We start from the raw sequence: 26,639 nt of genomic DNA, 5'->3' as shown, positions 1-26,639 counted from the left end.
AAAAAAAAAAAAAAAAAAGATACCAGAAAGAAAATGAAAAGACAGGTAAAAATTGGCAGGGCAAATTTCCATGTATACAATTAACAAAAGGTTAGTATGCTGAAATGATGAAGAATTCCTAAAAATCAGGGAGAAAAATACAAACAACCCAATAGAAATGGGTAGCACAAGTGAGAAGGCTTTTCACAGAAAAGAAAACATAAATGGCCAGTCAATATACAACATTTTGCTTAATTTTATTAGCAGTCAAGCAAAACCAAAATGAGTCACAAGGAGAGTTACTGTCGTACAGATTGTACAAATTTATAGTTGGACGATTTTAAGTGTCGGCAAGGCTGCTGGGACAGGGGGAGCTCATAAACACTGCTAATGGGTGATACATTTATTCCCTTTGGAAAACAGCTGGACATAATCTGGTCCAGTTGAGACTGCCCGTTTCCTACCACTCCTGGGGATATACCCTAGAAAAACGCTGACACTTAAGTACTAAGTAGCACATTTAGGCAGCATGGTTTATACTAACAAAAAACCAAACACAACCCATGCAGAACACCAACAAGAGAACAGACGAATCAGTTGTGATTATTTGTAAAACAGCTGTAGCAGTGAAAATGAATCAACCGTGTGGCTGAGTATCGGACGTAGAATGTTGAGAGGAAAATGTCTGAAATGTATTTAATATGTTAGGAAAGTAAGCAAAGAAAGCGCTATTTTGTGATTGATGCTTGTAAATGTGGTTAAACTATCAGCGTAAGAGGATGATAAAGCCCACTTTGAAGGTAGTGGTCATCTGTCATGGCCCTGCGGCTGGCTAGGGTCTCCAGGGTGGCAGTGTTGGTACATCAAGTACAGGAGGCTCAGGTAACTTTGAATTCAAGCAATGCATTAAATTATGCATTTAAGCAATGCATTAACTATACCTTTGTTAGTGTAAGTATATCCCAGATAAGTATATGCATGAGACATACTTATACTAAATCATTTCTCATTGTTTCTCTGAAGTTAGAAGTCAGCTGGGTATTCTTTTCCACCCTTTTGTCATTGTTTTTTGTTTGGTTTTGACTAAATCTGACAACCCTAATTGGAGAGAGCCTCAGTGATATTTACTATGTTCTATTTTCTTTTTTGACTGTTTTCTTGTACGTTCTATATCTTAATTTGGGTGGTAGGTTCATGGCTGCTTCTAGTATTATTTTATTTAAAAAGAAAACATTTAAAGCAAATCTTGTTGTTCAGAATTTTACTTGGCGGATCCAAAGCTTTGGCTTACAAAAATAAATAGTAACTGTAGGCGGGATGGAGGTGCCAGGAGCTGGTCCCTCTGGGCCACCTGGGGATATGTCTGATGGCTCTAGCTGGGCTTTCTTCTGTGATGCGCTGCTGACTACCTTATCCCACTTCACAGCTCAACAGCTGCCGCTGGAAGCAGCCAGGTCCGCTAGCCCCCCATCTCCTTTCACAGTGTCTGCAAGTGTGAGGTGTTATGCAATGTGGGACCCACTTGAAGCTCACGTTCCAAGCTGTGAAATATGTTTTTAACCATCAGAGTCTCCTCCAATCTCCCCAGCTCACATCTCTAAGAGGAAACATCAGAAAAGAGAACACAAAGAATGCCCAGATGAGGGAGGCGATTATTTGCAAAATCACTTGCCCCGTCCCTTGCGGAGGAACTTACTGGAGGGAGAAAAGCCTTTCAATAAACTTACCTGATGAAGACTGAAGACCTACAGACTCTTCTTGAAGCCAGTGCATAAGCAAAGGGTGAAGACTGCAAAGAATACTCAGGACCCGGGAACAAAAAGCGGGACATTCTAGCACAGCACACGCAGCTAGAGGGCAGGGAGGGGCTGCTGAGAAACTACAGAAGAGGTTCAGGCCATCTGTCATTAAGGGGCTCCAGACAGTGAGTAGGTCTGTTGAACTCACTGCTGTTCTCCCAGCGCTTAACCCAGCGACTGGCGTAGAGCTGTCCTTTATAGATCTTTGTAGGTGAAATGCATGAGGTGTAAAGAACGAAAGCAGAGAAAGGGAGCATTAAATGTCATTATCAGATGCTTTAAAAAGTAGAATTAAAAAGTTACATCAGAATCTGCTGAGTATCTGTATATTTCATTGTGTATCAATACGTAAACTGTTTATTGTTCTTAACACAAAGTGTGGGTTACCTAAGTATAGGTACTCCCTTATTAACCTGAAGTTTAAAATAATGCTTAGATATAACCAAAAAAATGCATAAAGCCCTGAATTAACAGAACCCCTGGGTGAAGCCCATGTATCTATTCCAGTCAAGGTCTTGGTACCCAGAGTGGGCAGAACCAAAGAGGCAGACCTTAAGAGATGCCATCTTAACTAGGTCTGCTTCTGGCTGGGTTTGTATAGTTGCTGGTAGTGCTGTTTTCTGGGGCTGGGCTTGAACCTGCCACCTCTGGCATATGGGGCTGGCACCCTACCCTTTTGAGCTGTAAGTGCCGCCCCTGGTAGTGCTATTTTCAATGTACATCTTTGGTTCCTTCTGGCAGACCCTGAAAGATGATAAAGGAACTTCTGATACTTTTCCTTTTGACATGAGGTAATCATATAGGGGCATTCTGCATCAATCCTTGCATCTATCTATCTATCTATCTATCTATTTTTGAGACAGAGTCTCACTCTGTCACCCTGGGTAGAGTGCTATGGCATCATCATAGCTCACAGCAGCCTCAACTCCTGGGCTCAAGTGATCTTCCTGCCTCAGCTTCCTAAGTAGTGGAGACTATAAGCACCCACCACGACGCCCAGCTAGTTTTCCTATTTTTAGTAGAGCCAGGGTCTTGCTCTTGCTCAGGCTGATCTCAAACTCTTGACCTCAAGGGATCCACCCACCTTAGCCTCCTAGAGTGCTAGGATTACAGGCATGAGCCACCAGGCCCAGCCCAATCCTAGTATTTAATCATTCATTCAATAAACACATATAAAGCGTGTGCCTTTATGAAGGTACTGTGCTAAGCCTTGGAGGTTTAGAGGGAGTATTTAGTGAGTGCTCCCTAAAGGTCAGGCAGCACTTGAGCCCACTCTAAATTAAAATAAATTAAATTAAATCTAAGAATTTTCTGAATTACCTTGGGAACATAGTATATGCTCTTCCAAGCACCTGGGTTAATTGTCTCTGGCCACAAAACAACATTACCACCCAATTAGCAGCTTAAAAACAACACACATTTATTTTCTCACAATTTCGGTGGGTCAGGCATCCAGGCATGTCTGGCTGGGTCCTGTGCTGCAGGGTCTCACCTGCAAACTGCAACCCAGGTGTCAGCCAGGCCTAGGTTCTCCTCCCTTGGCTTGCTTGGGAAGGCTCACTTCCAAGCTCATGTAGCTGCTGACAGTTCCTTGTGGGCTGCTGGACAAGGGCCTCAGTTTGCCCTGGGCTGTCAGATGCTGGCTGTCCTCCAGGTCTCATCCTGCCTCTCCGTGCTCACAGCACAGCAGCCTGCTTCTTCACAGCCAGCAAAGGAAAGGGTCTGTCTTACGTAAGAAAGGAACTGCTGTCTTACGTATTAAAATCCAGAAAGGACATCCTGTCATCTCTGCCATATTCTATTAGCTGAAATAAAGTCACAGGTCTAGCCACACCCAGGGAAAAAAGGCCTGACCAATTGGCCAACCTGGAAACAGATGGAGATCTTAGCTCCAGCAGCCACACTTAAGGAAACCAACGATACCCACAGCAACGAATGGGATCGAAGTCCTAAAACCAGAAATGGTTAGTGCTTCAAAATTACCATTTTTGTTCCTCAAATCAAACAAAAGAAACAGAAAATCAAATGCTTGTCTGGACGCCACACTCACTACACTGTCTTGGCGAGGGGAAGCAGGGCTGAGCTGCAGTCAAGCTTTGATGAAATTCACCTTATCTCTTGGGTCACTAGAGGCCTTTGGACCTGACGTTCCTTCACGTGCCAAGGAACGCTTTGTCTCCGAACGAGGCACTCAGCAGTGAAGTTCATGGCCTTCTGCTGCTCTAACCACAGCATAGGTCACCTTCACACTGCCTGGACACTGCTTCACTTCTCCCGACTGCCTCCCCTGCTCCTGTTCCCGAAGGATGGAACAATTAGGAAGTTACTTGTATGTTGCTTCTATTAAATGTGAGGTTTTTGGTGCCCTCGAGTGGTTTTGAGGGCAGTAAAAACTACTCAGAGGTCAACGTTGCTTTTAGAAGTTAATATTCAATTTATTAAAGTTACAGATTAAGAAAACTAATTTTTACCGATGCTTTTAAGTTTTCCACTAAATCTTACTGTCCCTTGTGTATTGTATATGGTCTGTCATATTTTTAAAAACTGTGCTAAGGACCTTTGAATCCTATTTGTAAGCTTAACTAATTTAACATTCTCAAGCATTTTAAATTGAATTTATAAATCAATGTAGTCTATATCTTTTTAAAAATTACTTCAATTTTTTTAATGTGGAACTGATAGAACATATAAATTACTTCAGCGTTTTGATTAACCTAATATAACCTTTCTGAGTACTTAAATAACACAGAGCACCAATAAATAAAATCAAGCTCACAAGTAGAGTTAACCTTAGTGTCTTTTAACTATTTCAGTACTATATATAAACTTAGTAAAATTATAACATAAACATCTAAGCCAATTATTCACATACTGTAAATTGGAATTTAAAACCTATTGATTCTAATATTAGACCAAATTTTCTTAATCATTATAGGCACCTAAGATACCAAATACAGTATGTGCTTCTCTATCATGTGAAATATTAATACAACAGGTTAATTTCCTTGAAGACACCCACACTCAAACCTCAATCAGCCTGGGGCTGAGTGATGCTTACCCACAGTACTCTATTAGTTTTCTCGGCTGCTGTAACAAATCAACACAAACTTCATGGCTTGAAACAACAGAAATTTACTCTCTCACAGTTCTGGAGGCCAGGAATCTGAAATCAATGCATCAGCAGCGCCACGCTCCCTCTGGATTCTTCAGAGAAGACAGACTCCTTCCCGGCCTTTTCCAACATTCGGTGGTGGTCCACAATCCAGGGCTTCCTCAGCTATGGCCACAGCCCTCCAATCTCTGCCTCCATCTGGAGATCACATTCTCCTCTGTGTGGCTCCTCTTCTGTCTCTTATAAGAATGTTTTTTTTTTGGATTAGGGTCCAACAAAGTGTTCTAGGATAATCTTATTTTAAGATATTTCATGACATTGGCAAAGATCGCTTTTCCAAATGAGACATGCACAAGTTCCAAGGAGAAATGCACAAGTTCCATGGATTTGGGCACAGACATATCGTTTTAGGGCCACTATTCAACCCACTACACCCACATAATAGCTGTCATTCTAATAAGCCGTGGTAATGTCCAGAGGTGGCAGCCAGGATGCTACCTGCCTCCCTGGCAGCACCCTGCTAGGTCAAGTTCTAATAGCAGCACTATCAAAGTCCTTCAGACGAGCTTCTCTCAGTCTGTGGCCTGAAGTTCACAGTCTACTTTACTGAACTGCTCTAGCTCCTCACAGAAGTCTGCCCCTCCCCCTCCCACCCACCCAGCCCTACCCTGGCTGTGCCCTTCCCCTGATTAGGTTTTTGGCATCAATTACCAATGAACATATACAGATATATTTTCTGGTTCTCGCTAAAGATATTTGAACCTGTCAGAATCCTGCATTCTTTTCATAGCCTTCAATCTGTTAGAATCATTGATCCTCAGGGTTATTCAACTGAATTTAAGAATCACTGATTGATCCAATTGAATTCTGGCATCTCTATCATAGATTTGCCTGACTCCTTGGTCATATTTCTGACCTCATTCCACTGCCAGTTTCAAACATTTGGGTAGTAATTCTCTCAGGGCTTTGACAGAATGCCAAACTGTTGAGAAAGGAATCTCAAAGAACTAATTCTGACAATAAGGCTTTGCTTAAAGGAGGTAGAATTGCACAGTGATTAAGAAACCCTTTCTCTTTTCATACACACACACATATACATGCTGTGTGATATATGTTATATATCTGTATCTATATGCTGTGTGGCTTGGGAAAATCACTTAACCTTTCCAAGCTGGTGCACTTCTGTCTACACAATGGTGACAATACTGTTCTAAGTTACTTCACGGGGCAGAGAGAATGAGAAGAAATGGTGCACAGACAGGGCTTCCCAGAGTGTCCACTTCTAACAAGCACACTCAGAGCCTCAGTGATTAGAATACTGGAATTTGTGTGCCTCGCTGTTGTTCAGAAGAACAACACCCCCTGTGCTCCCTTAGGGACCATGTAAACACAGATGTGATAGAAACAAACAATACAGTGTTGTGTTGCACACTTTAAAATACGGTGAGAGGATTGATTTTATAGTTACGTGTTCTTACCACACACACACACACACACGGACACAAAAGAACACAAGGAAACATCTGGAGGTGTTGGATACGTTTAGTATTTTGACTATGCTGATGGTAGCACAGGTGTAAGCATATGTCTAATCTCCTCAATATGTACACATTATACACTTTTTTTGTATAAGAATTATACCTTTGTAAAGCCTACAAAATAATTTCAGTAGCTAGGAACATTTCTTAAAAGGAGGTTCTCTCTGCAGATTATACACTCATTCATTTTTATTTATATCAATATTTACAGACCACCTACTATCTACCACGCACTGTTCTAAGTAATTGGGATGATCACTGAACAAAACAGGGAACGATCCCTGCCTTGGGGGGTTTAAGTTCTGGAAGAAGGGGCATTTCAGGTGATAAGTATTAAGAAAAAATGGAGCAAGGGAAGAGGGAAGGTCAGAGCCAGGAGTAGGGTGTGCTGCCATTTAGGTAGGATGGTTGGGGAAAGGAGACATTTGATTCCAGACTTGAAGGCAGTGAGAGAGTGGCCATATGCAGATACATGGGGGAACAGCATTTCATGCACAGGAACCAACAGTGCAGGTCCTGAGGCAGGAGCATCCCTGGCACATTTAAGGACAAGCAAGGATGTAACTGGAGTGGTACAAGTGGGGGGTGGAGTGAAAGGAGAAGAGGTAGAGAGGTGACAGTGCTCGATTCTGAAGGTCTCTGACATCACTTTAATGAGATGGGAAGCCATAGCAAGGTTTAGAGCAGAGGAATGACGTGACGACTTAAACTTTAAAACCATCTCTCTGGCCAGAGGGTGGAGGATAGAGGCTGGAAGGAAGTGATGTCTAGGGGCTGGAAGACCAATCAGAAGGGCTGCAGGAATCCAGGCTGGAGCCAAAGGTAGCTCAGACCAGGAAGTAGCATGGGAGGTGGTGAGAAGTAGTCAGGTTCTGCTCTAAACGAGACAACACAATTTCCTGACATATTAGATGTGGAGAAAGAGAAGTGAAGGAAGACTGTTAGATTCTTGACCTTAGCAATCTAAAGGATTGTGTTATCATCAACTGAGATGGGGAGGGCAATGAGCAAGGTGGGTTTGGGCTGAGGGTGGGGTGGGGGATACCTGCCATTCAAGTGGAATCTTCTATACAAGTTTGAAGTTTGAGAGGAAGAGGTCTTGGCTGTAGATGTACATTTGGAAGTTGTCAAAATGTAGATGACGGTTAGAGCCATATGACTGGATGAGATCATGATGAGATTGAGGGTAGACAGAGAAGAGAACTGGACCAGTGGCAAAGCCCTCCAGCATTTAGAAGCTAGGAAGAAGAGCAAAACCAGTAAGAGATTTGGGAGGGGCAACCAAGAAAACGTGCTGTTCTAGACGCCAAGAAGCTGTACACTGTGTGGTCCTAGAGTCTGCGGGTAACTCTGGGGATGTCCTGCATGTGATGATGACAAGCCCCTTAGCAGTCCAGCTGACGCCTCTCCTGGTTCTCACTCTTCCTCTCTAGCTAAACACATTTGCTTTTCTGCATAGACTTCTGTGGGGGAATCAAATGGATTTTAATCATTAAAAATATTATAATAAAGAAAAATATCAAGGAATATACCTTGATAGTGATTCTAATTTTTCAAAAGTATGTCTGTAATTCATTTATATAATCCACATAAAATGTGCACATCACATGCCAATCTTCTTGCAGTTATTGGTTCTTCGGAAAATTCTAGTCGGTTCCACAGCAACAGTGACTTTTATACCACCTCCTAGAAGGTGCACAAAGCCAATGCGAATGGCACTTTTTGATAGTCATAAATCTGGGCAGGGTCTTGGTCATGACTTTTGGACAGCAGGGGCCAAAAGGGACTATCAGAGGTGGGGAACCTGTGGCCTAAAGGCCACCTGAGGCCCTCCAGATCCCCAAGTGTTACCCTTGAACGAATCCAAACTTCACAGAACAAATCCCTTTACTGAAAGAATTTGTTCCGTAAAGTTTGGATTCAGTCAAAAGACCACACTCAGGGATCCAGAAGGCCACATGTGGCCCCAACCTTTCCCACCTCTTTTGCTGGAAGAGGAGGGAAATATCTATTGGAAGAACTTTAGTCATTAGTTTATGAGCTCAGGGTCCATTTTATTTCCCTCCATGCTCAGTACACTGGCCAGTCCACGGTCGGTACACCATTAAAATTTTGTTGTATGAATGATTGAATAGTGCAGGCTGCATCAGTGAATTTCTGACCCTAAAAAGGCTTTCTTGGGTAGAAACAAACTCAGACAGGCACAATAATTATTCTTAGAAATTGCCTTTTAGGCTCAGTGCCTGTGGCTCAAGCGGCTAAGGCGCCAGCCACATACACCTAAGGTGGCGGGTTCAAATCCAGCCCTGGCCCACCAAAACAACAATGATGGCTGCAACCAAAAAATAGCCAGGCATGGTGGCAGGCACCTGTGGTCCCAGCTACTTGGGCAGCTGAGGCAGGAGACTTGCTTGAGCTCAGGAGTTGGAGGTTTCTGTGAGCCGTGATGCCACAGCACTCTACCCAGGGAGATAGCTTGAAGCTCAGTCTCAAAAAAAAAAAAGAAATTGCCTTTTATGTTGAAATGTTTGCAAACTTTTTGATGAGGTCTCCTTTTTCATCCCTATAACATAAAAAGTCAAAAGTAAATGCCTTCCACTCAAGGACAAGCAAGATATTTCCCACCTTATTTGAGCCCCATGTATTTCCAAAAGGAATAACCAGGCAGAGAATGCAGAGTTGTAGCTTTCTAATCAGTAGTACTGCTGAAGACAGAAACTAGTGTACTAGTTTCTATATGTCCTAGTATACTAGTAGGATAGTTGGATATCCTAGTGTACTAGTAGTATCCTAGTGTATTAGTAGTATCCTCATTTGGGGGGGTACCATTTGGGGAATTATGGTTTTCCATATTATCAAAGTAAAAAAAAAAAAATCTCTGTGAGAAAGTAAGCAAACCAATGTCATCACGGAGCATACATACCACACAGGGATTACACGAGAAGCTGTATCCCCTGGCCAGAGGGGCATAAAAGAGAGTAACTCCACAGACCGATCAAAAGGGCCATTTTTATGAGCATCCAGCCTATTAGATGCATAATCAACAGTCTACCTAGGGCCTCTTTGTCGGGGGACACAGGGGTGATAAAGATTTATTTTGTCAGTATGCTGTAGTTTCTCATGTGATTCTTAGCTGCCTCTAGAATTTTTTCCCCCAGCACTCAGACAGACAGCTATAAAATTGATTGGCTTGAAAGCCAAATAAAGTAAAACACAGTAGTCTACTTTGTCATTTAATACTAGCTATTTATTACGAGCAGTGTAGTGTTGGGATATCGACCCTGAGATTAAAGCTGGGGAAATATAGATTCTGAGATTCTGTGGACACATAAAGTTCCCAAGCCATGGTGATAGATGATAATGAGCTTACACTCAGAGGCCATCTTTTATCTCCACGGAGCCCAACAGCTATCATTTTAAAAAATAATGAATTGTACAAACAATTCAGGGAACATTTGCTTAGCAGTTCTGTGGCGCAGTTTCCTTGGGCTCCAAGTACATTGTCAGTGCCTAGTCTTGCTGTTGTCGAGGGCAGAGACTCACCCAATTCATTTTTTGTTGGTTGCTTGGTTAGTTGGATTAATCATTCTTTCATTTATTTCAACCTACCGTGACATAGGAGGCGTTCTTTTCCCTGACTAGTCTTTGTAATCACCATGTTCTTTCTTGCCTCTATGCCTTTTTTTCTCTAGCTGGGAAGCCCTCTTGTATCTCCAAATACTCTACTCCCTCCTCCTGTAATGTACAGCTCAAGTCCTGCATCACCTTAAGTAAAAATTTCAGAGTAAATTATTTCTGTATTCAAATCTTAGCTTTACTGCCCATTAACTTTGAAGCTATGGGCAATTCTTACCAATTTACTCTAAAGTAGAGGTTAAAATTCTTATCTCCAAGGGTTGTTTCAGCACCAAGCATATAAAGTACTTAACACAATTCCTAACCCATAGTAGGTACTTAGTCAATGTTACTTTCCCATCCTTGGCTCTTGTTCTTTGAATTATGGTAGCAGTTAAGTTTATAGCCTGCCCTTAGGTAATGAAACATAAACTGAGGTTTTCACTGCTGGATTTCAGGCTCCTCGGTGCATCTTCCCTTTGCCTTTTTGCTTTAATTCATGGTCCTCAATCCTGGCTGCACTTGACAATTTCTTTGTACATACCCACAGCTGAGCCTCCAGAGATTCTGATCTAACTGGTACAGTCCAGACATTGCCTAGCAAAACAATTCAACTCTCTGTCTATTACCATGACTACATCCAGGCAACTAGACAGACTAGAGAGAAACACATGACCTCTCTCAATGGTCACACCTTAAATCTGTGTCCCCTGAACTGACTCATTGCTCTGACCTCAAATGTTGGAAATTCCCAGGGATCAGTTCTCGGACCTTTTATTACCTCTATCTGCATCACCATCCAAATAATTTCTGTCTAACCTCACGACTTTATAGACTGCCCATGCACTGGTGACTGCAAGATTGATATCCTCTATCCAGACTTCTTCCTCAAGCTCACGATCTGTTTTCTTGCTGCTTTTTTTGACATTTCCATCTGGTTGTGTCTCCGTGACATCAAATATCACATAACTAAAATTCCTGAGTCCCACCCACCCCACATCTGCTGCCCCTACCACTTCCTCTATCTCAGTGAAAAGCAATTCCACTTTGTAGTAGTTTGAACCAGCACCCTTGAAGTCATTATTAAAATACTTCTCTTGATACTATAGCCAATCCACCAGCATATTCTACATGATACATGTTTTCTAATATTATTAGATTTTCGTACCTATAATTTTAAATTGCTAAATAGAATTCCACCAATAACAATAACTACCTATACACAGTGTGCAGTACTGTTCTAAGCACTTTACATAAAACTTATTTAATCTCTATGAAAACCATATAAGATCGGTATTATTGCTATTTCCATTCTGGGTGAAAAACTAAGGCATAGAGGAACTTACCCAAAGTCACCTAACTAGTAAGTAAAATAACTAAGATAAAAATCAAGGCCATTTGGTTCTAGAGTCCATGTGCTTGACAAAACCACTTTACACTTATCCTGTGCTTGAATAGATTGTTTAGAAGTTTCCAGTTGCTCTAAATCACGTTGTTTTTTCCACATTTGTACACAAAGCCTTTTCCAGAAGCTAAGAAGATGCCTCTCCCCTTCCTTTCTTTCTTTCTCTAGCTTCTGGCTTGTCTGTGGACAGTCAGTCCCATTGTTGATCCTGTCTGCACTCTCCTCTGTATCTGAAGGGCTAGAAGCCTGGGAACTATATTTCCCAGACTACAAAGCCAGTGTATATTTCAGCTTAGATTCTGCCAGGGCTAGACAATTTTGAGAAATGAAGAGAGCAGGAGAGCAGAAGCCACGTTCTACCTCTAACAGCAGGTTTGAGAATTGACACTTTGCAGTGGCCTCTGGTGTCCTTTCTCAGATCATCTGCCTCAGGAGGGAGTTTCTGGAAGTCCCTGACCTATGTGACAATAACTGCCTAAAAATTAGCTGTAAATCTGAGAGCTAACTATGGGCTTCCCTTCCCTTTGCTCCCTCCAGACTTATAAGCACCGAGTTGCCTGTTTTAAAGACCTTCATGATTCACATACCCAGATGGTGTCTGTTTTTCTGCCTGAGGACTGAGTGATATGTCCCATTCCCTAGATCTAAGCATGTGGTCAGGCATTCACCTTGGCAAAACAAAACAAACAAAGATGTCTAGTTTAGATTATCAGTATCAGATCCCCAATGCATAAAATGTACAATGTCTTAAACCCCAAACGTAGCCTGTTTATATGATTTCCTTTTCTTACCTGGTCTTGGAGAGTTCTATGTCAAGAATCATACCATAGAGGCCAGATTGATAAAATACAACACCAATGTCACCAGTATCCTATGTAATACTTTGAGGGTGGCTAACGTGGTATGTACAAGTCCATCCTTAATATTTTCAGCTCCTTTTTGTTTTAGTTCTCTTATTTGTGTGTTAGTGTATAGGTTTGATTTGTGATTTTGTTCATTCTTATAAGGGCAGGGTTTTTTTTTTGTTTGCTTGTTTGTTTTTTTTTTTTTTTGGTGGTGAAGCACCAAGGAAATGTTCAAAAGATGTGAACATTTTAGTGGAACATTTTAATGGAAAATAAAGATGTAATTTTCTATTTGCCTTGATGGAGTAAATTGCATCTTACACATTTCAAATAGAAGTTCACTCTTAGCAAATACAAAAAGATCAACAAATCTCTTAGGTTCTCCATACGTGTTATCAGTTCCATTTTATACCAGAAACCCTTCCTCTCCTGTGTTGATGATTGATTTATGATGACACGTTTCACAGCAACCTGAAACTCACAGATGTTAGGCTGCCTCCTTAGTTGGTTCTTATGCCCATTAAAGCTTAAGAACCATTGTGATAAATGAGAACAGAGCTTCTTTTCTCTGAAATCCCTATCCAAGGAGTGAAATGGAAAGAATCCAAAGACGCGGGGCTTTTTCCAGGATTCCCATGTAGGAGATGATGCATAGGATCAGAATTTGGAGCTGGAAAGATTCTTACAGATCATTTAATTTAAAGATTAAATCAGTTAAGAGATCAGCAATTATATTTAGAGTTTCATAGACAGTTTAGGGCAGAACAGAAGCCAGGTATTTTGAGGGTCAATCCAGAGCTTTCTTTAACATAGTCCTCAGACACATTTGTGTGAAGAGTGAACCGCCCAACTCAACTTGTGCCAGTCATCCTGTGGACAGGCACACGTACCAGCCCAGTTTACTAGCAGGTAGCAGTACAGACTTCCAATAGCTGCCATGTCTTGAGAAAGAGATACCATTTTCTAATCTGGGCTTGTGACAGGCAGCCTCTCCCTTTTTTTCTCCAATATACCTTATTTGATGTACAATGTGCAGGCTTTCAATAACAGATACAGTACAGGTTCATTTTATGAAAGTTTGAATTGTTCAAAGCTAAAGTTGCTGATATAGAGAAATATTATGAAGTTTTCCTGCATAAAATTGCAACTCTCTAAAAAGTTGCCAAGAACTGCAAATTCTGAAACCGGCTGGCCCAGTGAACTGCAAACTGTGTTCACGGATGGTCACAGGGAGGTGCTGGGTCACACAGGATGACATGATCCACATTTTCACTAATGTGAACCTCCACGAAGGATTTCAGTGACTGTTGTGATTGTTTGCACTAGAAACCTTCAAATCAGAAGTTATAGATGATAAAATACCCTGAACCCTTAATAACTGCCCTTGACAACTTACCATCTGTTAATTTAGCTGAGAACATGATCTAAACAGATAAAATACAGCATTAGGGCTGATCAAAACCACAGCAACAGCATCTGCCATCTAAGATTTAGTTTTCTGTGCAAAGTAGTCTTAAATTACAAGCATCTTGAATGATGGGATCTATTTAGGAGAGCATCTTGCTTGCCAAATGCAGCTTCCCCTACTTTAAATTTTTTCAGATCTCTACATCAGTGTTTTTGACCTTTTTTTAATCTCATGACACACTTGAACCTATAGTTAAACTTCCATAGCACACTTAAACTATGTTGATCCAAAAGCAAAATAAAAAGAAAGAATATACTTACTGTACTTTGAACTTCTTTTGAAAATAATTTAATTAATATTCTTTTTTTTTTTTTTTCAGTTTCTGGCTGGGGCTGGGTTTGAACCTGCCACCTCCAGCACATGGGGCCAGTGCCCCACTCCTTTGAGCCACAGGTGCTGCCCATTAATATTCTTAAAAATTTTTCACGGCACACATATAGGTTGAAAATCACTGCTCTACCTGACTCCATCCCCAACTTCTATACCTGAAAGACCAGGTGTAAAAGTGGAAGGACCTTAGGGGTTTCACTTAATATCACGTTGAGTGGTCCACAAGGGGATATAATTCTCTGTTAAGCCTCCTAGGAGTCAGATCTGTTTTTGTGTGCTTTTAATTCTTCTTAGTGCCCAGGGAAAGGCATCGTGTAGGTCATTTTTTCTCTGGGCTTGGGTTCGTCTCTAAGTTACCTTCATGGATTTCTTTCCAGGGTTTATCTTCATTATACCTAATTTAAAAAGAGCGCCAAGGAATCTTATCATCCCCCTCCCAGAATGATTAGAGGATTAATGAGCTAACAGCACAAGACGCTTTCAAACTGTGGTCTGTCTCCATGGGGTGACACCCACAGATGAAGAGAGCCACACCCCTGCACCTGCCTGATTGTCTAGCTCCTGACTCTGCTGGTCCTGCGTCCTGGACCATTTAACCACGGGCTGAGCATGTACTCCATGGAGCCAGGGCACCAACATTTCTGAATTTTGATTTCTTTGGTATTTACAAAAGGTATCTAAGTGCTGATTATCTGGAAAAGTTGGAACTCTATTGGAGGGTTACATTTATTTTATGGTTTAGTGCATATATATATATATATAGAGAGAGAGAGAGAGAGAGATTATTTTTCTTTGGAATTACACAAATCAGGGCAGGGTGCTTTGACAATTTCCATGCTTAGGGCTTCTAAAGCTCCATAAACTGGGTCCAAGTCTACTATTCACTTTGAAAAAAATTCACCAGTAAATTTTATTTATTTATTTTTTGGTGGTTTTTGGCTGGGGCTAGGTTTGAACCCACCACCTCCAGCATATGGGGCCAGTGCCCTACTCCTTGAGCCACAGGCGACGCCCTCAAATTTTAACAATTCATTTCCAAAGATTCTTTCTTTGCAAGTGAGGTGTCTTCATGGACTAAAGTCTCTCACCAACACACATTTATCAGAACACTTTGGACAGTGCTATAAATCTAAGAAGAAAATGAAATCTCTTAGAGCAGCTCATCCTTTGATTCAAGGTCTCAGGATGATCTTGGGGATCCTAGGATTTGAGGAGGAAAATTATTTAGTTTGGTTTTTTTTCTCCCCCAATTCAGGCTGGGTTTGTCAAGTGAGGTCCATAACTCCTGACACCTGTCATTTCTAAAAGAACATGACTTCTCTGTGCTTGCACCCTCACCTAGGAATGTGTGTGTGTTAAAAACAAAAGCTATATATTCCTCCCTGCGTCCCCACACTTTGGACCCCCTCCAGACACCGTTCTGAATATGGCACTCTGCTACAGGGTACTGAAAATGTTTCTTTCCTCAAAATAAAACCTTTAGAGATCCCTTAGTAGCTATTTGGGGACTGGAATTCAATTTCAATTCTCCACCCTTCGGCCAGCTGTAGATCTAAAATGCTTACATAAAACATCGAGAGTGTGTACTTCATGGCAAATTTGATTTCTCTTCTGCTATAGAAATGTGTGCTGTAGTTACTGCAAACTATATTTTTACTTAGAAAATGCACAAAGCAATAATGCACCTCCACAAGGGAACAGATCTTTTAAAATTTTATTTTGTAGGGAGCTTCGATATAAGCTTCAGAGAGACCCACTTACTACACAGAGTTTGTGAAATCTGCACTTTCAAATCATAATACTATCTATTTTAGGCTATGATATCTAAAAGCATGACTTCTCAAATCCTTTTATTACAAGTAGTTCTTGCACATAAACGTTACATCACAATAGCAAAAAAAATGTAAACCTTTTTTGCAAACTACATAAATACTATAATATCTGCCTTGCAGTTATTCTTATCTTAAATCAGAATATATTCTAAGTGCTTTACATAGAAAACTCTGGTCAGTAACCTATGTGTATGAAACATTATTTTTCTTTTCTGCTGACTTGCTTTCCATGCTGCCAACTTAGGTCTCTGAAGGAGATAAATTCAAAATAGAAGCCAGATCCAAATTCAGTTCACAAGTAAAGCAAGGTCCAGCAGGATATGGATAAGCTAGGGCAAAATGAATGTGAGATGGTCTCACACAGTAAATTTGACAACTCATCAGTGGTATGGAGGTAACTGAAAATACGAGCAGGAGTCCAGCTTCATCTTTGGTGCTAATGAAGGCATCGGCCTGCTATGGACACGCCTCCTGCTCTGCTGTATAAAAATATCTATTTTCAATGCCTCTTTCTCTATTCTTTTAGAGCACAACAGGTCACTTCTACAGCAATAGTCCCAGTCTGGGGTGTCGAGATGGCCAGCGACTTGATTTTACCACGACTGTCCTTAGAGTCTCCGAATACAAAGTTAAACTGTACAAGTACACACATGCGTGTACACACGTGTGCAGGCTTAGAGGACCACATCGAGGCCTTTCACTTCAAATGAGGTTTTGAATGTTTACCATTTTTTTGTTATTATTTTTAAGTGGCTTTCCTCAGAATGTTTTTTTTTTTCCGAAGTTAAGTTCAATCTGGAGCCCTCACTGATTTATTCTTAGATTCCTATTGAACACCTAGCTACTGGCCATTGTTTCTTGGAGGATAAAACTATCATTAGGGAAGCATTTCTAGAAATTTCAAATGCATGCAGAGAAAACTATATAGGGTTTCCAAGCAGCTACTTAAGGTGGCTCAAGTAACATTATTAATTATTTATCTTGGCCTAAGCCCTTTAACAATATCCTTTTGAAACACAGAGAATGGCTCTGGGATGGGGGCCAGCCCCAAAGGTGCCTGGGCTGGAGGGGCTGTGCACGGTTCACTGCACAGCAAGAGGGACCCCCCTACGCTGTCCCCTCTTTCTAAATGCATCATGTCATCTCTTTACTGCCGATGCTTTTAAACTATGGGGGAAAAGAACCAACCCTAGCAGTGATTAATTCAGACCTCAAATAACACTGTGCCTGGGCTTCACGGGAGACAGGTAGCCATCCATTCTCTACTACAGCTCCCCAGAGGAGAGGCGTCCCCAGCTCAGGAGCTGCTCTTAGTGCAGACGGGGCCCTGGCTAATACTATCTTCCGTGTACTGGCTGCCCGTGTCGCTCCTGCTCAGCACCGTGGAGGGCACGCGGGACGGGCGCCTCTCCAGGTTCTTCTCCTGCGAGAAGCAGCAGACCATTTTCTTCATGGTGCTGTACATGTCCTCGTCCTTGTAGGAGTAGATGATGGGGTTCATGACGGAGTTGAGCAGCGCCAGCAGCAGGAACCAGCGCTTCACGTGCTGCACGCCGCACTGCGTGCAGTTGAGGCCGTCCAGCAGCAGCACCACCAGGCCGGGGGTCCAGCACACCACGAAGGCCCCTGGAGGAGAGAAGAGCAGGCAACAGGGCTCAGGCCTCGGGCTGCGGCTCAGGGTCCTCCCGCCCAGCCTGCAGCACTGTCGTGGGGCTCTCCACGTTTGTTTCAACGGCAAAGCAAATGACACCCTTCACCTGGGCGTCTGAGACCCTGGCTTGGAACCTCCTTGACTGTCGCCCACAGTCTACTTCACTTCCTCATCTGCTTACCCAGACCAGGGACGATGAGGAGCTCCCATCACCTCCATCCCTGCAGATACGCGATCTGTCAGCTCTCTGAACCACACCTGCTGCACTGATTATCCACATTTGACAGATGAGAAAACTGAGGCCCACGTCCAGGGGGAGATGGCAGAGCTCACGTCGAACTCTATGTTCTGCTGTCCTCTAAACCAGACTTTCTAAATGCTTTCTTGAAAATCAGACGCACTGTGCATTCAGCATTCTGCCCTAGCAGTGTAACCCAGTCACGCACGCAAACGTTTTATAAATCTATGCTGAGTAAGCACTATATGCTTTCTGACATATCCACAGGCCATCTGCTTAATCATCTGCCCTGGATTTAGAAATTTTGGTCAGAAATAAATCTTTCCCAATGACTTAGTTGGAAATGTACTTTTTAGACTCTGCAACTGAACATGAATGGTAGTTTCTTTGGCGTCTGTAGCCACCAGAAAACATTTATCTCACCTCTAGACTTCAGGGTATTTTTCTCCTAAAACTGAGACATAGGCTCAGTATCCTTTCACTTAGTTGTCATAACTCCAGGTAACAGTAACAGAACTTTTATACAGTGCTTATCTTAGCCAAGCAGTGATGTAAATGACTGCTTTGATTACCTTTTTCTTTCTTTTTTTAGACCTATTCTCACTCTGTCACCCTGGGTAGAGAGTGTCATGGTGTCATCATAGCTCACCATAGCAACTTCAGTCTCTTGGGCTCAAGCCGTCCTCTTGCCTCACCCTCCAGAGTAGCTGGGGGGACTACAGTCACCCACCAAGCCTGGCTGGTTTTTCAATTTTAATAGAGATGGGGTCTCATTCTTGCTGGTCTCCAACTCCTGAGCTCAAGCACTCCACCGGCCTCAGACTCCCAGAGTGAATTTTAGGCGTGAGTCTCTGCCCCTGGACATGTGTGCAGGCTTAGAGGACCACACTATGGTCCTTTTCATTGATTAACTTACAGGACCACACTATGAGGTTGGCATTATTATTATTCCCAGGAAACCGAGGTACGAGAGAAGCTAAGTAACTTGCCTGTGACCAACTAGCTTCTAGGAGATGCCTGACTTTGAATGCGAGCAGCCTTTCTCCAGAGGCTGTGCTCTTGGCCACTACGCGACCCACCACTGTAGTGTGATGTGGCTGCTCTCTCCCAGTATCTTTATTTCTCAATGCACGTGCTTATCCATTCCGTAAACATTCATTTCAAGCTTATAATGTGCTAGGAGCTGTACCAGACAAGGTGAGGACCGTGAACTCAGGGAGCTACAATGCTAGCAGAAGAGACGGAATAAACAAGTCCATCTGTAAACCATATCACCAACTCGTTACTCCCACTTGTTAGAATCAGTCCCAGGCAGTATTTCTCTCTTTGCTTCATCTTCCTTCTGCGAGATGTAATGCTAAGCAAGCCAAGTCCTTACAGAGACACGGTATAAGCAGGGAAGTGCCAGGAGCTCTGGGGTGAGACAGGCATGCCCAGGTCTTCATCTTGGAAGCTGCCCGAATTAGGCAAACTACTAACTTCTCTGAGCCACCACCCCCTGCTTCATAACATCAAGATAATAAACCAACTGTGTGGGGTGTCTGTGAGGCCAGAGGTGATGGAAGGTGGTGCCCAGTGCTGTGCTGGGCTCACTGAGCAATGGTTATCATGAGAAATATGATTTGTTTCTCCTCAAATTAGAGGCTAGAAGGTGGCAGGAGGGCTTAATCTTCCATCTGTAACTGCAGTTCACCAGTGGCTCCCTGTTTTCTTCATCTTATATTATTTTTGTTCTGGCTGATATATGTGAATAAAGAACTGGACTTAGATATAAGAGAGCAGAGATTTGGTCCCTAACTCTTCACTTACCGAACACCTCTGGGATACCTATGTCCTGACTCTGGGCTGTAAACTGAGGAATTTAGGGTAGGTGTGGGTTTTTCAAACTGTGGGTCAGAATCTCCTAGTAGATGTGCAATCAATTAAATTGGCTCAGACTATTTTTTTTATTTTAAATGGAAAAATGCTCATCGTCCCTAATCACCAGAGAAATTCAAATCAAAACCACCCTGAGATAACCTAACTTCAGTAAGATTAGCCCAAAGCTGCAGATTCTGACTGACATGGATGTGGAGAGAGAACATTTTTACCAGGTCCCAAAGGTGCAGATTCTGGCATGGATGTGGAGACAGGAGAAAATTTTTATACTGTTGGTGGGATTAAAAATTCATACAGCCTCTTTGGAAAGAAGTATGGAGAATCCTCAAAGAACTCAAACTAGATCTCTCATTTGATCCCACAATCCCACTACTAGGCATCTACCCAGAAGAAAAAAAAATCATTTTACACTAAGGACATTTGCACTAGATTGTTTATTGCAGCTCAATTTACAATCACCAGGATGTGGAAACAACCTCCATGCCTATCAACTCAGGAATGGATTGATAAACTGTGGTACGTGCACACCATAGAGTACTACTAAGTCATTAAAAAGATGGTGACTTTACATCTTTTGTAATATCCTAAATGGAGTTGAAACACATTCTTCTTAACAAAGTATCACAAGAACGGAAAAGCAAATATTCAATATACTTATCACTAACATGAAGCCAATAGACAACCCGATGCTGCCCAAATAGGGAAAAAACTAATTTCAATTCAGGTTGGAGAAGTAACGTTGGAGGGGGAAGGGGTTGAGGTGCTCTCCCTGAATGGCCATGGGGTGGGGGGGTTGGAACACCTTTTGTGTGTTGGACATAATCACAAGACGAATTCTACCTGACAAAATCATTTTGCTTGTATCCTCATATTAACTCCAAATAAATTTACTTAAAATAAAATAAACCTGAATGCAATAGCTCAGAGTGTATTAGATAGATCAAGTGGAGTATTGTTTCATGAAAGTATTGTTTTAGTTTTATAAACTATTTTTATATGTTTATTGGTTATGGAGTAAAGTCTATAGTAGAAGCTTTGTAAGTTGACCACCCAAGAGACTGTAACAAACTAGTTGACATATGGAGGTGCTCAACGTGAGGAACTAGGCTTACATACTAGTACATGTCCAGTCTATGAAAATTAAATGGTCAAGGTAGGGAGGTGGTCAACTATGGAGGTTCTACTGTATTTATTACTGTTAGGTTCAGTCAAAAAAGTTTAAGAAACACTAGTTTATATAATATTTAAAGTTCCACCCTACTCCAATAGCCTGTATTTCCCATAACTGTAACACTTTTGTTCTCTTTGCTTTCCTTGTCAAGAAAGAATGAAACAAGATAGATATCAAAAGTTATACCTATAAAACTTTCTATATAAAATTCCATAATTACAAAGAAATCTCAGTGGGAGTGTTCCAAGGTCTTTGTGTTCATGGGAAGCAGAGAAAACACTGGGTATACTTTGTTAAATGCGTGTCTATAATGTTCTAAAGTAGGAAAATGGAACCAAAGTAAAGAAAAGAGACTTACTACAAAAGAAAGCAGGGAGAAAAAAGTGTTGGCCAGTCAATGTCAAATTGGTGAATTAAAAATTATAAAAAATTGGGCGGTGCCTGTGGCTCAAAGGAATAGGGCACTGGCCCCATATGCTGGAGGCAGCGGGTTCAAACCCAGCCCCAGCCAAAAGATGCAAAAGAAAAAAAATTATAATAAAAATTCACCTATTAGAAATAGGTGAATATAAACAATATGATGTATATCATGACATCCATATATGTTAAAAGCATGAGAAAAAGCAAAAAGATGATTAACACAAAATTAATGACATGGATATCTCTACATAAGAGAGGGCTCCTTGGGTGGCTCCCAGGAGGCTATAAAGATATTAGGAATGATCTAAGAAACTGTGTGGCAGGCACACAGATAGTCTTATTTTTTGTTTTGCTATGTGTTAGCCTTTAAAATCTACATGTATTTTATATAGAATACACAGTCCGACACATGCATCAAAAAAGGGCAAAAGTAAAGTACCAATGTTTTCCTAAAACCCCACTCCCATTTTTTCAGATGTGATTTCTCTTTTTTCTCCCATCCAAGTACTAACCAGGCCCAACTCTGCTTAGCTTCTGAGATCAGATGAGATCAGGCGCGTTCAGGGTGGTACGCCCATAGACGATTTCTTTTTTTTAACCATGAAATTTTTCTCCCCCCCGGCATGAAACTTTGACTTGAATTAATCAAGCGACCTTAACACTCTAAATAAATACTGAAATTGATGCCTTGTTTTTCATAATATGGTAAATCATATATAGTTTCCCTTTGCATTGAATTGTGTTAAGATAATCAAGAAAAACTGGACGAACTTTGTACTGAGCAATGATTATGTGTCAAGTTTAGTTCTAAGCATTTTATATGAATTAATCCACTTAATTTTCATAACAACTCCTGGAAATAGGTACTAACACTACCCTCATTTTAAACCTGAGAGAACAGAAGCACAGAGAAATTACGGGATACACACGTGTGCTCAAGGGCATGTAATTGGTAGATGACAGGGCCAGGATTTGAACCCAGGCAGTCTGGCTACAGCCTGTGCTCCTGTCCATATGCTAGGAGCCATCAGCCACAAAACAGCTCACTACTGGAGGGAACAAAGTGGGAGGAAGTGGGTGCTTTGGACTTGAGAGCCCCTCCATGGTGTGTCATACCTGACCACGAAGCTGCCTTCATCGTTAAGTCATTCCCTGGTTTGCCAAGAGAAGGATTTTCTGGCAGGATGAGGAAAGAGGGAGGGAAGGAGAACAGGGAAAGAAGAGAGAGAGAGAGGAAGAGAAAAAGGGAGACAGGACAAGGGAAGGAAGGACAAAAGGAAGGATGAAATCCAACAAAAATATTGGCTGGCCATGGGGTAAGAAGAGAAAGAGGAACATCTTCTGATGTTATCTTTAAACTGCTTCCAATGAACAACAAAAAGCAAGAACAGCCCCCGCACACCAGGCTGCCAACCTGGAGGGTGGGTGCTTCAGAGAGGTGGCCTTGAGCTGGTGATCACACTCCCTGGCAGTGACCCTGGGAAACGTGGCCCTTCTGAGAATCCCCTGCCTGGAGGCCAAGCTCTGGCTCCACGCACGTCTCAGAATGGAGGCACAGTGTACCCAACAGTTCATTCTTAGGTGTTTTTACGGTCTATCAGCAGTTAGATGTGAATGCCCCCCTACACACACACACACACACACACACCCCTTTAAAAGGCAAAGAAGGGTCAGGAATGGTTTTGGATCTGAGACTCTGTAATCTTGGAGACTTCTCAGATGTCAGACATCTTCTGTGGAGATGTCAGAAACGCAGAAATGGGAAACGGTACTAACTCTTAAAAGAGAGGGAGAGGGTGTGCGTGTGTGACAGACGCTGGACAATATAAATGAGTCAATCCTCTACAGATCTTCAGTCCATTCTAGAAGAGAAAATTAGAAGGAACACCTTGAGTATTCAGCCTCAGTGCTCAGACTATGACTGCTAAGAACCAGCAGGGATCAAGAATGAGTTCAGGCCAAGCCCAGATCACTTTAAAAAAAAATCAGGCATTAACCAAGAGGAGTGGGGCCAGAGGTGTCCATGCGGGAACCAGTGGAAGAAGTTAGGTATGTTTCTCCCGAGGAAAGGCTAAAGACAGACACAGCATGTTGTTAATTCTCTCCCAAAATTTGAAGGGCCATCACAGAGAGAGGAAGCACAGACTTATCCTGGCCCTTTTCACTCCAAACAAATGGTGAAGTAGAGGAAGAATTTGGGTCTAACATTTCTTTTTAAGCAAATGAAGGTACTTAAGAGAGGAATCCTTTGTTCAGCAGGGAGAGAGCCTACTCTGACCAGGGCATTTCCTTTGCCTCGATTGTCCAGAGATGTACAAAGGAAAGAGATTTCTCTGAACTGAAAGTTAGGGCTAGGTGGCTTCCGAACTCTTTTCCAAGTAAGATTGCTAACTTTGAAACTATGAGTGTCAACTCCCCATAAAATTCAAACAAATTTGACTTGTTTCTCAGACACAATTATAGGATGATATGTCTGAAAACTTACTATTACTATTACAGTTTTGAGACAGAGTCTCAGTACGTCACCCTCAGTAGACTGCTGTGGTGTCACAGCTCACAGCAAACTCCAACTCTTGGGCTAAAGCGATTCTCTTCCTTCAGCCACCCAAGTAGCTATCCTACAAGTGCCTGCTACAATGCCCACCTTTTGTTGTTGTTGTTGTTGCAGTTGTCATTGTTGCTTTAGCTGGTCTGGGCTGGTTCGAACCCGCCAGCCTCGTTGTATGTGGCCCGTGCCCTACTCACTGAGCTACAACACCGCCTGAAAACCTAATAAGAAGAATTCTCTGAACTGAGTCCTCAACCTGGCGGGCCATCCACATGACTGGTGGAGCTTTTCGATAATGCAGATTCCCCAGTCCCATATCAGACTTGATGAACGGAATCTCCGCGGGATGTAGAAATCTGAAGGACTAGAAAATGTCATGGGTGTTGAGGATACACAGCCAGTTTTGTAAACTATTTCTCTATGCTGAGCCCAAGGCTTTAATCAATCTGGCCCCTTTGACAAAATTGTAGGCTTTAGCAAAAGATACGGAAAGGAGAGAAGGGGCAGAATTCTTTAAAATGAGAAAATAAGAATCTCTGGAGATCAATGTCTTCAGGCTTTGAACAAATGTTTGAACACATACACATAAATAAATATACAAATACTTGTATTGGGCTCGGAGCCTATAGCTCAAATGGCTAGGGCACCAGCCACATACACGGGAGCTGGGGGGGTTTGAACCCAGCCCAGGCCTGCCAAACAACAATCATAACTACATCAACAAAAAAAAACCTAGCCGGGCATTATAGTGGGCACCTGTAGTCCCAGTTACTTGGGAGGCTGAGGCAAGAGAATCACTTAAGCCCAAGAGTTGGAGGTTGCTATGAGCTGACACCACAGAACTCTAAGGAGGGTAACATAGTGCGACTCTGTGTCAAAAAAAAGCAACAAAACCCAAAAAACTAGTAGTGAATATTGTCTGCAGGCAAAGCACACCCTCTGGGCTTCTTTGATTTGCCCAGCCAGGAATGCCTTCCCACCTCCTAATCGAAGACCTCCTTTTCTTTCTCAGCGTAGCTCCTCCACTGGAACGGTCCCATCTCTCCAACCCACAAGGACCATTCCCTCCTGTCAACTCCTGTGGCACATTCTAACTACAACACCACGAGGCGCTGCTCACATTACCTGCTTCTTTTCACTCTGCCCCTTCCTGAGAGCTCTGGGCCAGGCAGTGTGCCCGGGGCTTTGTGTGAACTTCCCATATAAAACTCACAGCCTGGAAGGTTGCTACTCTTATTGTTAGCCTAGTCTGACATTCAACAAATTCAAACTTTAGAGCAGTTCCATAGTTTGTCCTAGGTTCACAAGTCAAAAAATAGAAGAGCCATGTTGAACCCAGGCCTGACTGCCCCATGCAAACTCTGGAGCACTGTGCTATAATGGAGATAGATTTTAATACAGATGTCCTATCTCTCAGGCATGTTATAAACTCCCTAGGCCAGGAGGCTCTGCCTCATCTGTTTTTATCCTTAGAACTTAGTATGGCACCCCACATTCAGTAGCAAAGATGAGTTGGGTCAATTAAGAGCTGACCGAGGGCTAAGTACTGTATTAGCTACAGCACCTGCTGATGTTAACAGTGTACAATCTGCCTTTCAAAATAGTTCTACCTACTATCTAAGAAGGTCTCAGTTAAAGTGACACTCAGTTGAGCTTCTCTTGAAGGGCATAATGACTGTGACCTGGTAAGAATAGTTCCAAATAGTTCAGGATGATTTTAACCCAGGTAGGTGATTGAGGAAGTAAGAGAAAGTCTGAGATGAATGTGGGATAGACCTAGAAGGGTCCTGTGTGTAACACTCAACAGTTAGGATTTATTGTGTAGATCAGGCACTAGTAAGCCTTTTTCAAACATGAGTTCATTCAGAGAATCAAGTCTGAATGCCCTTAGGCATCCATTGTGCAGGTAATGAATTAACTTCTCTCCGAAGCACCTAGAATGGTATGAGTTATGGACCATCCTTAAGAACATTAAGAAAATATTTCTATTTGCCTTGGTTTATAAAGGAACCCCATTGTGAAATATTAGATCAAAGGTATTTTTTCAGGCCCAGTAGCAACTCAGTGGGTTGTGAAATCGATTTAGTAGGTTGCAACCAGCAATTTTTTTAAAAAAGAAATAGAACAGAAAATATCAGAGTGCATCAAATTTAGTAAGGGTATATTTCATGAAACCCATTTCAATTACACACAAAAACATGTTGTGTGCTGGGCTGTGACACAGAATAGATACGATTTCTTACTGTGGGTCCTGATTTTAAAAAGAACTAAAAGTTTGAAATCCACTTCTATAGATTAATTAGTGGTTTTCAAACCTTTTTTTTTTTTTTTTTCATAGAGGAATACTTTTCCCAAAGGAAATCTCTGGTTAAAATCAGCGCTCTGGCTACAGAAAAAAATGGAAGGAGTGTAGATAAAACCTCATAAGGTAGGACTAACTCTCACTTCATATGCAAATGTCCCCCACCACACACACACACACACACACACACACACACACACACACACACACTGAGGACCCCTTGGCAAATAGTTTGTTTAAAAACTTTTGCTTTAAACTGGGTGGTTGTAATCCTAGCTACTCAGAGGCTGAGGTGGGAGGGAGTATTGCTTAAGCCCAGCTGGGCAACATAGCAAGATCTTGTCTATAAAAAATTGAACGAGATGCCTGTAGTCCCAGTTACTTGGGAGGCTCAGGCAGGAATTCCCTTGAACCCAAGAGTTCAAGGCTGTAGTGAGTTGTGATCATGCCATTGCACTACAGCCTAGGTGACAGAGTGAGACCCTATATCTCAAAAACAACAACAACA

At 42.1% G+C, this 26,639-nt stretch overlaps 1 protein-coding gene across 2 annotated transcripts in view; it reads right to left on the bottom strand.

Annotated features, from left to right (window-relative positions):
* Positions 1-17,102: 17,102 nt before the first annotated feature.
* The window catches only part of LPAR3 (lysophosphatidic acid receptor 3), a 72,151-nt gene continuing 62,614 nt past the window's right edge, over positions 17,103-26,639 (bottom strand). Inside the window, exon 3 of one of the 2 annotated variants that reach the window (XM_003784189.2) lies at positions 17,103-17,549. In XM_003784189.2, the coding sequence (XP_003784237.1) occupies positions 17,221-17,549 (329 nt within the window). In that variant the 3' untranslated portion in view covers positions 17,103-17,220. The remainder of the gene's footprint in view (positions 17,550-26,639) is intronic. The other variant, XM_003784190.1, reaches the window with a different exon arrangement.

Source organism: Otolemur garnettii, unplaced genomic scaffold, assembly GCF_000181295.1.
Source record: "Otolemur garnettii isolate 467f Iridium unplaced genomic scaffold, OtoGar3 scaffold00010, whole genome shotgun sequence".
NCBI lineage: Eukaryota > Metazoa > Chordata > Mammalia > Primates > Galagidae > Otolemur > Otolemur garnettii.
This window is presented reverse-complemented; position numbering and strand designations above follow the sequence as displayed.